Source organism: Eleutherodactylus coqui, chromosome 10 (assembly GCF_035609145.1).
Source record: "Eleutherodactylus coqui strain aEleCoq1 chromosome 10, aEleCoq1.hap1, whole genome shotgun sequence".
Classification (NCBI taxonomy): domain Eukaryota; kingdom Metazoa; phylum Chordata; class Amphibia; order Anura; family Eleutherodactylidae; genus Eleutherodactylus; species Eleutherodactylus coqui.
This window is the reverse complement of record NC_089846.1, coordinates 59,680,276-59,695,339: the sequence shown is the minus strand read 5'-3', so window position 1 is coordinate 59,695,339 and position 15,064 is coordinate 59,680,276. Positions and strand designations below refer to the sequence as shown.

The 15,064-nt window shown below is 46.3% G+C and overlaps 1 protein-coding gene across 3 annotated transcripts in view; it reads right to left on the bottom strand.

The window, feature by feature from the left end:
* The window catches only part of CLASRP (CLK4 associating serine/arginine rich protein), a 45,390-nt gene that overhangs the window by 4,116 nt on the left and 26,210 nt on the right, over positions 1-15,064 (bottom strand). For 2 of the 3 annotated variants that reach the window (XM_066581109.1, XM_066581110.1), the window contains exons 14-20: positions 8,293-8,451; positions 7,138-7,177; positions 6,629-6,689; positions 5,249-5,307; positions 4,512-4,558; positions 3,553-3,632; positions 3,413-3,437 (exon numbers count right to left, since the gene is read on the bottom strand). In XM_066581109.1, coding sequence (XP_066437206.1) covers positions 3,413-3,437; positions 3,553-3,632; positions 4,512-4,558; positions 5,249-5,307; positions 6,629-6,689; positions 7,138-7,177; positions 8,293-8,451 — 471 coding nt within the window. Of the gene's footprint in view, positions 1-3,412; positions 3,438-3,552; positions 3,633-4,511; positions 4,559-5,248; positions 5,308-6,628; positions 6,690-7,133; positions 7,178-8,292; positions 8,452-15,064 lie in introns of those variants that run through there. The other variant, XR_010786961.1, reaches the window with a different exon arrangement.

The window sequence follows — 15,064 nt, the reverse complement described above, 5'->3', positions numbered from 1 at the left end:
CTTCCCGATTGAAAGACTGGCATTTATTGTCACCACCTTCCAACTCACGGGAAGAAAGGAAGAGCCCTGTAGAAGGTTCAGGGAAGAATGTCATAATTGCAGGGCAACGGGGAAGGGAAGAAGGATTTGATAATCCAGAAAGTCCTGTGACTTGTTCCACTCCAAGAGAATGGTGTATTGTAGTGAGTGGCTGAGGAACCAACTGTACAGAACTGCCTCAAAAGAGGAAGCCATGCGGTCCAGGACTCGCATGCAGTGACAAATTGATACCAGCTGGTACATCTGGAAAGAGTGGATGTGTTGTTGAGGGGTCCAAAGCTTGTCTGCTGGAAGTCTCAATGTTGCCCGAGAAGTGTTAAAAGGACAGGCCCAGAAAGCTCAGCTGCTGGGAGAGGACCAGCATGGATTTAGGATGGCTGATGACTCAAACAAAGTGGGTGAGCGTGTCCAGAGTGACGCCAAGGCTCTCCAACTTGGCCTTCAAAGACGACACCTTGATCAGGGTAACGTTCAGATATGGGATGGCCACCATGCCCCTGGCATGAAGGAGTTCCATTAAGGCTGCCAAGACCTTTGTAAAGACATGGGGAGCCGTGGCCAACCTGAAGAGGAGGGCCACAAATTGGAAATGACCTGAGTGCATCGTGAACCACAGGAAACTTTAATGGCCTAGTGAATTGGAATGTGGAGGAGCGAAGCCTGGACGTCTATGGACAAGAGGAAATAGCCCGATCCCACTGAATGAGGATAGCATGGAAAGACTCCATCCAGAAGTGGCACACCCTGACAAAGCAATTCAGGCCATGGAGATCCAGGACCGGACAGAATGATCTATCCTTTTTCGGAACAAAGATTGGAGGAGGGGGGACAATGATGCCTCAGTGGAGGAGTTATTAAAGTCCCAAGAAAAACAAGGAAGCCCTAGAAAGGTCGGATGGGGGATGGGAAGGAAAGTGGAGGTTAGGGAAAAGAGAAACAAAATCAATGACATAGCCTGAAGAGACTGGACAAGTGAGCCAAAAGTCCTGAAAAAGCAACACATGTCCCCTCACCCTGGAGCCATAGATGGGGTGGGGAGAGTGTGTCCACCCCTTCATGCCAAAGATAATTTCGAGGAGCGCTTGAAGGGCGGAGGACAGGGGCATCAAGACGGACTGAGACTGAGCTTAAATGAGGGCTTCTTCCTCTGGTCCTGTAACGACTGGCGCTTTTCTGGAGAGCGCAGGTTGGAGCGACAAGCTGCCATCTTTTTCTTGGAGAACGACTGACAAGACGCCCTGTTCTGAAAGAGTTGAGAACTTTTTCTGCTTATCAGAGGATACTATCTCATTGAGGCGACTACAGAAGAGGTGGGAGCCCAGAAAAGGAAGACTCGTCAGACTTGTTTGAAGTGGCATTAGCCGAGCTAGACAGCCGAAGCACAAGCCAAGTCTGGCAGAATCGAGTGAAGCGTCACAAACATTTTACGGCTTGGGAAAGTTGGTGAGCAATATTAGTCAGCTGTTCCTAAAGGGACTTCGAGACAATACTGCGGCGCAGCTGTCTGACCCATTTTAAGAAAGCCGTACTGAACCAAGGAGGTATGGAGGGGAAGAATTCTCACCTTGAGATGTGACGCAGCAGACTCCAGGAGTTAGTCCTTTTCAACATCTCCCTCCGCTTGGTAAAGGAGGAAGGCTCTGTGCCCATAGATATCACCAGCACTGGTGTGTCATCAGGAGTTTAAAAACCTTCAGGGACCCCTTGACTTCGGGAGGCAGGGAGACCAGCAGAGAGGTTAGGGCCTCTCTCCGATGCCCTTCCTCAGTGGTGTAACAGGGGGTCAGGCCACCCGGTATTCCTTGTTTAATGGGGAAAAGCCAGACCATAGGAAGACCTTAGAGCAGGAAGGTCTTTCTCCTATGGATACTAAGCTAAAACTGCTTAAGCTTATTGGCTGCAGGAGGGGTATACCTGATAGGTGGAGCTAAGACTTTCTGCTTAGTGTCCACCTCCTAGTGGCAGCAGCTATACCAAACATCTTTTGCTGTGTCCCTCAATGACACAGACGAGATACTAGCTATCAAAGTTGCAAATACGTATTTGCCATATACTGGCCACCTTTTATGCCAAAGACAGAAAACATGTCAAAAATTCCCCTTAAAGTGTGGAAATGTGACAACAACACAAAAGTCAATTTTGGAATAATGTTTTTTATTACCTATCCTATGGATAGATGATAAAAGTCTAATTAGTGGGAGTCTCACTGCAGAGACTCCTGTCGATCCAAAGAACAGGGGTCCCGAGTCCCCTTCTTGTCACAGAGTTTGCTGCACTCCCCACAATGAGGAGGAAACTGAATAGAGAGGCGGTCACAAGTGTGACGCCACTCCATATATTTCAGCGGGGCTGACGGAAATACTCAAGTATGAGTGCACAGCTATCTCTGGTAGTCCCATTAAAAATGAGTGGAGCAGCGCCACATGTGCAACTGCTGCTTCATTCAATCTCTTCCCGATTGTGAGGGGTGCAGTAAGCATGCAGTGAGGAGGAGGGGACACAGAACTCCTATTCTCAGCAGTGAGACCCTCACTGATCAGACGTATCTATCCTATGGATAGTCAATGATTAAATTTGGGGAATACCCCTTTTTAACTCTGCACAAGATCTGTGGAAACATGATGGGAATTTTCCTTGAAGAGGCAACATCCTTATAACATTAACAATTAATACAAGAGAATTTACACTTTAAAGCCATGTTCACAAGTAGCCAATTGAATGTGGATTTTGGTGCATATCTACAGCATATTTCCCCCCTTCAATTTGAATTAAATTGAAAGGGTGAAATCTACTGCAGATCTGCACCAAAATTTGCTATGCATGAGCGCACTCTTATTGTTGTTTCGCAGATTTTGTTGGCAGTTTTTGAGCCAAAGCCAGAAGAGGATCCAGCAGGAGGGAGAAACAGAAGTCCTTCCTTTATATTTCCTATTCTTTTGAATCTACTTCTGACTTTGGCTCAAAAAACTGCATCAGAAACCAGCGTGAAAAATCAATATAAGCCTTCAAATTATTTTTGCTCCCTCAATTATAATAGTTTATTGTCTGTTCACTGTGGAAGACAAAGGAAAAGAGTTGCCTTTATAGTGCTCTACAGGCATTGTACTGGCAATGCAGCGACGTGTCAAAAACCAAAGTATTACTGTATAATCACATTGTTAACAACCCAAGAGGAACCACAATTGGTTAATTTTCCTAAATTCTAGTGAGGTGGGTTTCCTTCCCTGCTGAAATAAAGGGAAGGACTGGAACATTTGGGCTCCTATAATAGTCTTTATACATTGACTAGTTAATTAGTAGACTTTCTGAATGTGCTGGAAGGCGCACACACATGATTTATATTAGGAGTCTAAAACACTCAGCATAGTATTACCTTTTCGAAGAACTGTAATCCCGACCTGCAATAAGAAAAAAAATCAGGCTAATGTGAAATGGTTTATGGTAAGTAGAGAAGATTTTGATCCTTCCCATCAGTGTGTGACAGAATATTGCAGAACCCAGTAGGACGCTTACTGTGCCTCGGTGAAGGAGATCGGCTTCTCGTGTAATGCCTCTCCCATTCATCACGCTCTCTCTCACGTCGCTCTCGTTCTCTGAAAAGGAGCAGCAACTTATCAGACATTTTTGAGGAACACTAAACATGAAGTGTAAAAGTTAAATGGAGATTAACTTTTCACACAACTTATGATCATCTAACAGCCTGTATGTATAATTATATATAGCTCATCGATCTTGTAATATACTTGCATTAGCTTTTTTTTTGGTACGCTCAAAAGATCATGTTTGAAGTGGCTGCCATTATGGGTCTTTCTTCCAGCACCTTTGCAATTCACAGCCTGTTACGCATTTGTCTCCTCTAGTAACAGGGACATGGGGACACTGTTAGTTGCTATAGGCAAAATAGCTGCTTAAGATACCCCACACCTGTAAGTGGATTGCAAACAGCAAGGCAGCAGAAAAGTCTACATGTAAACTAAACTGATAAAGCTGAAACTGGGTGCATGCAGCAGCAAAGCAGTGGCTAATGAGGACCAAAGCTGCTTTTTAAACTTTTTTGAAAACTCAGGTATGCTTTAAAGGGAGCCTGTCACTTCCGATCAGTACCATAAAAGTAAGTTACAGTGCTGCTTGGGGACGGACGGACACATTCACACACATACTTCCTTGCTCTCCCATTCCTGACTCTCTTCATACTGCCCCTACAGAAGTCTATGGGAGTGTGCACACACACATATAACGATCTGAAAATTTAGATTTTTCTGCCGTGTACAACTTCACCAGTGGACAACGTAGGACCGTGGGAGAGTCTAAAAAAAAATTATATATATACTCCCCAGCTCCCCATCACCTCCCGGAACAACAGCATAATTTAGTTTATGGTGCCGTTTGGAGTGATAGGTTGCCTTTAAACTAGAATTATGGTGTTAAGGCTGCAAGATGAATGATAAAGTTACATTATATGTTTCACCCACTTCATACGAATCTTCCGTGCCATAGCCCTGAGCTCATCTTCACGTTCCTAAGGAAGAGATTAGATTAAATCAAAAATAAGTAACATATTTAGAGGGTGTTGACAAAAATGCCTATTGAGGGGTAAAAGATCTTTCCAGCATTGCACAAGGGTATTTGTGTGGAGCTGCTTGTTCCTGCACTAAAATAACTGAAAGGAATCATCAAGGAATCAGAGCATCGCTCTTCTCAAGTAACTGCGTACTGGTCCGAGCGTGCTCCAGGGGGTGGCGTGGGTGAGCGGCAGGGGTTAGCGGGGGGGAGAGTGGGAGAGATCGAGTAACTGCTTTATCCGAGAGTACTCGCTCATCTCTAAATAGAGCGCCATTGTGCCGGCACCAAACCCACGGATGCTGTGCCAATAGAAAGCCATTCGTTCACCATGCTATTGACAAAGAACCCCTACAGTTTATCCATTTTCACTGATTGCATTAATTTATGGCATTTTTTTTAACTGCCACCAATAGATAAATGCAGTGTTATGCTAATTTGTACTAAAACAATTCCCTTTGGTTATTTTAGTGCTGGAACAAGCAGCTTCACATATCCCCTGGTGCAATGCTGGAAAGATCTTTTACCACTGCATAGGCATATTTCTGCGGACACCCAATATATAAACCTATAACCAGACTAATATAGTACCACAGACAAAACATATCCCTTCAAGATCAGACTAATCCGGACAGTATGCAGCTCTTACCTGCCGCTCATGCTCCTGCTGTATAATCTTCTCTTGTGCTGCCTTTTTATCCGCCTTGTCTAAAACATAAAGCAGAACATATTATAGCTCTTACCTAGTAGTAAAATGTCAGCATGTCAGACACCTGTGCATTCAATCTAACAAACCTAGAAACCTAGGGGGGGGGGGAAGCACTCGGCGTCCCACATACAAACCTGCTCGAGTCTCCCATTGTAGTCAATGGGGTTCGTTACTCGAGTAGAGCTCTCAAATTTTACGAAAAGCTCGACTCAAATAAGGCGGACTCGAGCATTTGGGTGCTCGCTCATCTCTAGCCATAACTCAACAAGATGGGAATATCCCATATGAAATGGAAAACCGTGGTAAAAAGAAAATGAGCGCTACACGTCAGTGGTTGACACGGGAGAAGAAAAAATTCTAGCAAAATTAATAGGTTGCTTGTGCAGCGAAAGATGAGCAGCACCTGTGTAGCATCACTCACACCTGTTTTTAATATTAGAATGTCATAAAAATATACATCGAATGGCCACTTTACTAGAGCCCCCATCTAGTAGTGCATCAGACCGCCTTTCTTTGGCCTTCAGAACAGCAGCAATTGTGACATAGATTCTACTAGTTGCTGAAATCGTTCGTCAGGAATATTGTCCCATGTGGACAGGAAGCTTCTTGTAGTTGCCTCAGATCAGAGCTACTGACAGGTTCTGATCAGCTGACAGGAAGGGTTCATCTATTCATGCTGCTTGCATCAAATTCTGCCTCTGCCATCAGCATGGTGCAACAGAAATCTGGATTCATCTGACCAGGTGAGGTTTTCTGCCGCTCAGTGATCCAACTTCGCATTCTTTTGCCTTCTGGAGTCTCACCTTTTAGTTTCTTTTAGACACAATTGCGCTGGATCTGGTCATCTGCTGTTATAGCACATCAGTGCTAAGGAACTGTAAGCTGTCCCTTCAGACACGGTGGTTAGCTGGAAGTCTGGCGTTGTATGCAGGTGCAATCTCCTTGACTGTGCACCTTCTGTTTGTCAAGACTGACATCCTCCTCTGACCGCTTTTGATGAGTAGTTTCTGTCCACAAGATCCTCTTCCACTGGATGTCTTTCCTTGATCACACAATTCGCATTAAACCCCACACGGTTGGCAGCGAAATCCTGGCCCACCTACTCAAGCACAGATGGAAGTCGCTCAGATTGCTGAATTTGCATTGAAGCCATTCCGCAGAAAACTTGTGTGATTTTATGCCGCGCTCTGTGGTCACGGCTCTAATTTCCATAGAGGGAAGCCATGATCATTAGGGGGCTAAGGGCCCTAATAACGTGGCCTGTGTACATTTTCTATACGTGCTGTATTATAACCTTACTGCCACTATTCTACTACTTACACTGCTTGTTTAAGGCCTTCTGCATACGAAGTTTGAGCTTCTCCTGGGGAGTTAACTTGGCCTAAAAATATCGAGAAGCAATTTGAAGCATTAGTAAAAGGAAACCAGGCAGTTATTCCAGGGAGAGGATAGACATCACACACAGGTTAATTTCTGCTTTTAAAAAGAGAAAAAGGTTAACAAGAACGTCAGAGAATAAACACATTACGAAAAATTAATTTAGACCACCTTCACAGAAGATTACTTATGCTCCAATAGGATCTTTCATAGTTCTAGTCCATTAGAACCACTTATGACTCATTTTATTCAGTATGGACGTTTTTTTTTTAGGTAAAACGATCTACTTTATAAACAATATTAAATTCTATCAGCCGCGATGCAAGTCTTATTACAACACGCTGTACAATATAATGATGTATATACACGCCATGCTCTGTGCAATACACATGCTTGCTAACCACAACACCGCATCCCGCGTCAATCAACAAAGCGGTAGAATTCTTACTGACTTTGGCTGCTCCACTCTCTCTGGAAACGGAAAGCTCAGGCCTGTAAAGACAGAGATAAAACATTCAGCACAGAGATATTTTGCACATCTATACACACAAACACACTTACTTTTACAGATTTTCTTAAAAATTAATGCCCAATCAGGACAGTCCTGATCACATGGCCTATTAGATGCTGTTCTCTCTGCCTCAGGACCTAACATGCTTGCTGTGGAGCACTTTGGCCATGTATTAAAGGAGTTTGCCAGGACTTGTATTATGAACGGTTGATCAGCGTGGGTCCGCCACCTGGAACCCCCAGTGATCAGCAGACCGTGTGGATGGAGCCGAAAGCTGACTGCATTGCAGCTGCCCGGGTAGGTATTGCATCGAATTCAATATGAGCTGTGCTTGCAATAAGCAAAACGGAATGCTGTCATCTTTTGTCTCTGTCTGCACCAACAGCGAGCCTAACATCAGCAGACTGCCATAGTCCTGGCCATGGACCTCTGCCAATCAATTATTGATAAACTACTCTTAGGATAAGTCATTAATAGTGAAGCCCAGGAAACCCCTTTAAAGCAACCTTCCATCCCCAGGATCAAATTTGTCCCAGGACTGCAGGTCAGGAATATTACCTGGTGTCCTTCTCTATGCATACTGCCATGAATCCACAAGTTCCTGGGACAACCCTGTCGCCTTCCATGATGGCCGCAGCGTTCCTCTAACAAGCCAATGCACACTGTACACCGTTAGTCAAACACATCATGCTGCACTCGGACTGTGCTGCACTGCTCACATGAGCACCTTGGGCCTATCAGAGCAGTCTGTAGTTCCTTAGACTACCATCACACAATGCAGTGTGCATCAGGTAATCAAAGACGCAACACAGCGATCACGGAAGACCACAGCAAAACTACACAAACCAATTATTCTGTGGCTGTGACAGAGGAGGGCACCAAGCATTATTACTCCCTCTTCCAGTCACCAGACAAATTTTGTTCCTAGGACGAAGGGCTGCTTTCCAAGTATATTGCGACTTATTTAGATGGCCGTCATGTAATACATTTCCCCATCAGCGGCAATGAGGGTAGATATACACACAGTTCTCATTATCTAAGACAAGCCCTTTTAATCTATTTTCTGAATTAGTACATGTGACAGATGATTTCTTACCTTTTCAATCGCTCTCCCACTGCTGGAGATACCGTCCTTCTAGCCCCTCTTTCTCGATTTGGAGAAGGACTCCTAGAAATACTACTTATACTACTGCCTTGAGGACGCCCACTAGTCTTTCCACCACGCCCATATCGGTCAAGTGACCGTGAATGACTTCTATGAAGAAGGAAAAAAAGAAAGCAAAAACACATTCAGATGTCAGAAAATTCACATCAGGGGGTGCCCAGCAGCCAAAAGTCCTACAAAGTCTAAGTTGTCCTCGTCCTGATCCTCAACGAAGACGCAGTCACCACTGAAGTGAATGGAGAATACAAAATCCTCAGCATTTCGGTAACCTCAATGAACGTAAGACACACTCTGTCACCTTCTTTTAGCGCTAGAATCTAAGCTTATGGGCTAAAATGAGGTAACCCAATTAGTCTGGGAATGCAAGTGTTATACTTACCTCCCCTGTCGTTCCCCTGGTATGAGCGCTGAAAGCCACCGCTCAATCCTAGTAAGACTAAGTAGTCCCATTATAAAATTGAAACGTTAAGTAAGGCCACCTTCGTACTCCACTCGCACGAGGCTTGCTTTTAAAATCAGTGGAGTATGTAGCTGCTTGAACCCATCAACTTATAAAATCTCAAACATGGTATGGAAGCCTTTTATAGGACATCCTCTATTTTACCAAAAACAGCTCGAACAGGTTTCATATTAAAGAGGTTGTCCAAGACTTTGGACGTTTTTTTTTCTATTAGTGACTAAAGATGAGCGAGCACCAAAATGCTCGGGTGCTCGTTGCGCGAGTCGAACTTTCCGTGATGCTCGAGAGTTCGTTTCGAGTAACGAACCCCATTGAAGTCAAGACTCGAGCATTTTTGTATATCACCCATGCTCCGCTAAGGTTTTCATTTGTGAAAATCTGGAAAACCACAGAAAGTGATGGAAACGACACAGATACGGATAGGGCAGGCGAGGGGCTACATGTTGGGCTGCATCTCAGGTTCCCAGGTCTCACTATTAAGCCACAATAGCGGCAAGAGTGCCCCCCCCTAACAATTTTTACTTCTGACAAACCCTCATTAGCAATGCATACCTTAGCTTAGCACCACACTACCTCCAACTAAGCACAATCACTGCCTGCGGGACACACCGCTGCCTCTTCTCCTGAGTTACATGCTGCCCAACCCCCCCACACGACCCTGCGTCCGCAGCGCACACAAAAGTGTCCCTGCGCAGCCTTCAGCTGCCCCCATGCCACACGCTGGCTGCATAGCCACACCACCCTCATGTCTATTTATAAGTGCGTCTGCCATGAGGAGGAGCCGGAGGCACACATCGCAGAGGGTTGGCAGGGCCAGGAAGCGACCCTCTTTAAAAGGGGCGGGGCGATAGCCCACAATGCTGTACAGAAGCAATGAGAAATCCAATCCTGTGCCATCTCCGTCAGGAGCTGCAAACGTGGGCATAGCAATGGGGAATCCATGTGCCATACAGTATTCATTCTGTCAAGGTGTCGCATAGCTCAATCGACACCGCAAGGGGAAAGCCATCTGCACTCTGCCCCCTACCCAAGTCAGTCAGTGTCTTTGTGCCAGACAGGTCAAACACCGCGTTGGAAACTAAGTGGGCACCAACAGCATAGGTGGGTCCTAGGCAACCCAAGACATGAACAATTAATAAATCTGAGCGGCCAAACATGGCAAACTTGCACCACGCCCACAACATTTTATCTCGGCCCACAGCTTCAGCAATCGTAGGCAGGAAGCGGACTTTCACTGCACCCAGGACATCGGCCTCTGCACAAACCCTCAGCAATCATGGGCCTACAGCAGACTCCAATGCTAGCGTAGCTGTGAACGTCTCATTAGCGCTGTATTGCTCCTGTAGTTTGTCCCAATGCAGTGCCCCGGATAGTAGAGCTACCCTGTTTCCCCGAAAATAAGACGCGTCTTATATAAATTTTTGCTCCCAAATATGCGCTACGTCTTATTCTCAGGGGGTGTCTTATTTCGCCGTGGCAAATTCGCTAATCCCTGAATTGGCCAGCTTTGTGGACGAAATTTCTCAGAAATCTCGTCCACATGGGACAACAAATCTGTCACAGCAAAGCTGGGAGAAGCCGGTGTTGTGGTGCGGATTCACCGGCCACAGAAACGGAAAAGCGTGCAGCCAGGTCGCTTCAAAACAAGCGGCGGAGTGCCGTGGGTTTTGAAGCAGCGCTTTCCCGGCGGAAATCTCGCTGTTTATCGCTGTGGCCAAACTGCGAGATTTCCGCTGGAAATACGCTCTGTAAGAACCCAGCCTTAAGAATCACACACAGGTTGCCTGACACACACAGAGCCATAAAAAATATAAGGGCTGTAAAGTAACGTACCTGTCTGCAGACAGAAGCTCCTGTACCACTTGTAAGCAGGGATGGTATTGCAGCTTCCGGCCACCAGGGGGAGCTCATCACAGCAGACATGTACAGCACAGCAGGGACAGGATAACAGCAGACTGTCTGCAGATCTACCTATACATCTGGAGGTAGGAGACAACGGGGATGGCAGCAGGGGACAGGCCTCTTGTCTTGCCTGCACACTTTACTATGCCTTACAATCGGGGGGGGGGGGGGGGGTGCCTTATATTTGGGACTTCTGCTAATTTCAGGGGGTGCCTTATTTTCGGGGAAACACGGTAGCGTCAGATTAAATACAGGTGGGCTTCGGCCCAAACTGCATGCCCCAGTCAGACTGGGTTTTTTTTTATAAATAGTCACAGGCAGGTACAACTCCGCAATGGGAATTCCATGTGCACCCACAGCACGGGTGGCTCCCTGGAACCCACCAGCGGTACATGAATAAATCCCATTTCAGTGCCCTGGACAGCAGAGCTAACGTCAGATTAAATACAGGTGGGCTTCGGCCCACACTGCATGCCCCAGTCAGACTGGGTTTTTTTATAAAAAGACACAGGCCAGTACAACTCTCCTATGGGAAGTCTGTGTGGAGTGGACGCACAGCATGGGTGGGTCCCAGGAAGCCACTGGCGGTACATAAATAAATCCCATTGCAGTGCCCTGGACAGCAGAGCTAACGTCAGATAAAATACAGGTGGGCTTCGGCCCACACTGCATGCCCAAGTCAGACTGGGGTTTTTTATAAAGAGACACAGGCCGGTACAACTCCCCTTTGTGAATTCCATGTGCACCCGCAGCATGGGTGGCTCCCTGGAACCCACTGGCGTTACATAAATAAATCCCATTGCAGTGCCCTGCACAGCTAAGCTAACATCAGATTAAATACAGGTGGGCTTCGGCCCACACTGCATGCCCCAGTCAGACAGGGTTTTTTTTTTTTATAAATACACACAGGCAGGTACAACTCCGCAATGGGAATTCTGTGTGCACCCGCAGCATAGGTGGCTCCCTGGAACCCACCGACGGAACATAAATTAATCCCATTGCAGTGTCTCCCTTAAAGCTGAGGTAACGCGTGAAGAAATTCAGGTTGGCTTCGGCCCACACTGTATGCTCCAGTCAGTCTGGGTAATTTACATAGTCACAGGTCAGTACAACTCCACTATGGGAAGTCTGTGTGCACCCACAGCAGGGAGCAGAGGTGGGTCCCAGGAAGCCACTGACGGTACATAAAAATATCCCATTGCAGTGCCGCCCTTAAAGCTGAGGTAACGTGAGAAAAAATGCAGGTTGGCTTTGGCCCGCACTGCATGCTCCAGTCAGTATGTGTAATTTACATTGTGACAGGTACGTAGAACTCCGCTATGGGAAGTCTGTGTGCACCCACAGTATGGGTGGCTCCCTGGAACCCACCGACGGGGTGGGTTGAGTGAGTGACAGCATATAAGCCTGCCATGGACAAGTTTGTCCTCCACAGCATTGTCTGGCTGCCGACATATTTGTAGTGCTTATAGCGGTTGCGCCTGTCCTACTACGATTTCGCCGATGGCAATTGTGCCTGCCTTGTGGCGATACTGACTATGGTGACCGTGTCTGCTTTGAAGAGTAAGGGGGGGTTGGATTTTAGTTTTTTTCTGTGAATTATTCATAACATTGCAGTGCGCCGAATAGCAAAGGTAACGTGAGATAAAATGAAGGTAGGCTTCAGCCCACACTGCATGCCCTAGTCAGTCTGGGTAATTTTTGGGGAGGCCATGTACGTTGAACACCATGATGGGAACACTTAGTGCACCCATAGTATTCACAGACCCCTGTAATACTCCTGTAGCAAAGGTATAAGCTGACCCCACTAACAGTTATGTTGCAGAAGTCGAGAGAGACCCCATTAACACTTCTGTAGTAACAGTATAGACGGACCCCAGTAACATTTCAGTAGCTGCAATATAGGCAGAGCCCAGTATCAGTTACATTTCAGTAGTAACAGTATCGACAAACCCCTGTAACATTTCCGTAACCGCAGTATAGGCAGAGCCTAGTATTCGTGGGATTTCAGTAGTAACGGTATAGACAGACAATACATATGTGGAAAAGCTAGTATTTTCTGAGACAAGAGAGGGGCATTTGATTGCAATGAAAAGGATATTCAAGGTACTGAAAGCCTGCACTCCTCATCTCATGCTGAAATATGGAAAGGCTTCATTCATATGGTTTCTGTTGTCCATTTCAAAGTTTTAGCAAATAGCAATCCAAGTTTCCGGCTACTACCACGCATCTTTCTTAGGAATTACCAAAGATGATCACAAGTAAAGGCCTCATCATCGGTTAGTCCAAAATCATTCAGGGAGTATGTGGTTCTCAGCTGGCTTGCTTCCATTAAGGATCGGTACCTGCTGCAACTCTGTCCCCTGCCCTGCAGGGATGCTGTGTTTTATAGTCACCTGTATTCCAACCTCAGCTGTATGCTTATCTTTGGACTTAGCAATACCAACAAGTTGGAAGCCACCATTGCTCTACCAGTCGGCTGAAAGCTTCAGCTAGGGATAAAGTACTACTACGGCGGTTTTATTTAGTTGGTTTTCGGAATGTGGCCAGGATTAAGTGGGCCGTGGCGGGGGGGGGGGGGGGGGCTTTCTTATTGTGTCGTTTAAGGTGAAATTCTTGGACTGCCGCCAGAGGGACCACTGCGAAAGCATTTGCCAAGCATATCTTTATTGTTTGAGGAGGAGGGGGATGTTTTTGAGGCAGTACGTGTCCTGTTCACGTGTCCGTGGCTATATGCACCTTCCCAGTAACCGCGTTGCTGAAAAAGTGTCGCGCCTGGGGACCTAGTAGCGCGGCCTCGCCACCATCATGTCTTTGGGAAGCCTCAGTTTCAACAACCCTGTAACATAGCAGTAGTATAGGCAGAGCCCAGAATTAGTAACATTTCAGTGGTAAGAGTATGGACAGACCCCAGTAACATTTCATTGGCAGCAGTAGGGACAGACCACAGGAACATTTCATTTGCAGCAGTATAGACAGACCCCAGTAACATTTCAGTAGTATAAGTATAAACAGAACCCACTAACAGTTCAGTAGTAACAGTAGGGAAAGACCCCAGTAACATTTCAGTAGTATCAGTTGCGACATGCCCCAGTAAGATTTCAGTTCCAGCAGTGCAGACAGACCCCAGTAACATTTCATTGGCAGCAGTAGGAACAGACCCCAGTAACATTTCAGTAGTATCAGTAAGGGCAGGCCCCAGTAACATTTCAGTAGTATCAGTTGCAACAGGCCCCAGTAACATTTCAGATCCAGCAGTGCAGACAGACCCCAGTAACATTTCATTTGCAGCAGTATAGACAGACCCCAGTAACAGTTCAGTAGTAACAGTAGGGACAGACCCCAGTAACATTTCAGTAGTATCAGTAGGGACAGACCCCAGTAACATTTCAGTAGTATCAGTAGGGACAGGTCCCAGTAACATTTCAGTTCCAGCAGTGCAGACAGACCCCAGTAACATTTCATTGGCAGCAGTAGGGACAGACCCCAGTAACATTTCAGTAGTATCAGTTTCCACTGACCCCAGTAACATTTCAGTTCCAGCAGAGCAGACAGACCCCAGTAACATTTCATTGGCAGCAGCAGGAACAGACCCCAGTAACATTTCATTGGCAGCAGTAGGCACAGACCCCAGTAACATTTCAGTAGTATCAGTAGGGACAGGCCCCAGTAACATTTCAGTTCCAGCAGTGCAGCCAGACCCCAGTAACATTTCATTGGCAGCAGTAGGACAGACCCCAGTAACATTTCAGTAGTATCAGTTTCTACTGACCCCAGTAACATTTCAGTTCCAGCAGAGCAGACAGACCCCAGTAACATTTCATTGGCAACAGTTGGCACAGACCCCAGTAACATTTCAGTAGTATCAGTTTCCACTGACCCCAGTAACATTTCAGTTCCAGCAGAGCAGACAGACCCCAGTAACATTTCATTGGCAACAGTAGGCACAGACCCCAGTAACATTTCAGTAGTATCAGTTTCCACTGACCCCAGTAACATTTCAGTTCCAGCAGAGCAGACAGACCCCAGTAACATTTCATTGGCAACAGTTGGCACAGACCCCAGTAACATTTCAGTAGTATCAGTTTCCACTGACCCCAGTAACATTTCAGTTCCAGCAGAGCAGACAGACCCCAGTAACATTTCATTGGCAACAGTAGGCACAGACCCCAGTAACATTTCAGTAGTATCAGTTTCCACTGACCCCAGTAACATTTCAGTTCCAGCAGAGCAGACAGACCCCAGTAACATTTCATTGGCAACAGTAGGCACAGACCCCAGTAACATTTCAGTAGTATCAGTTTCCACTGACCCCAGTAACATTTCAGTTCCAGCAGAGCAGAC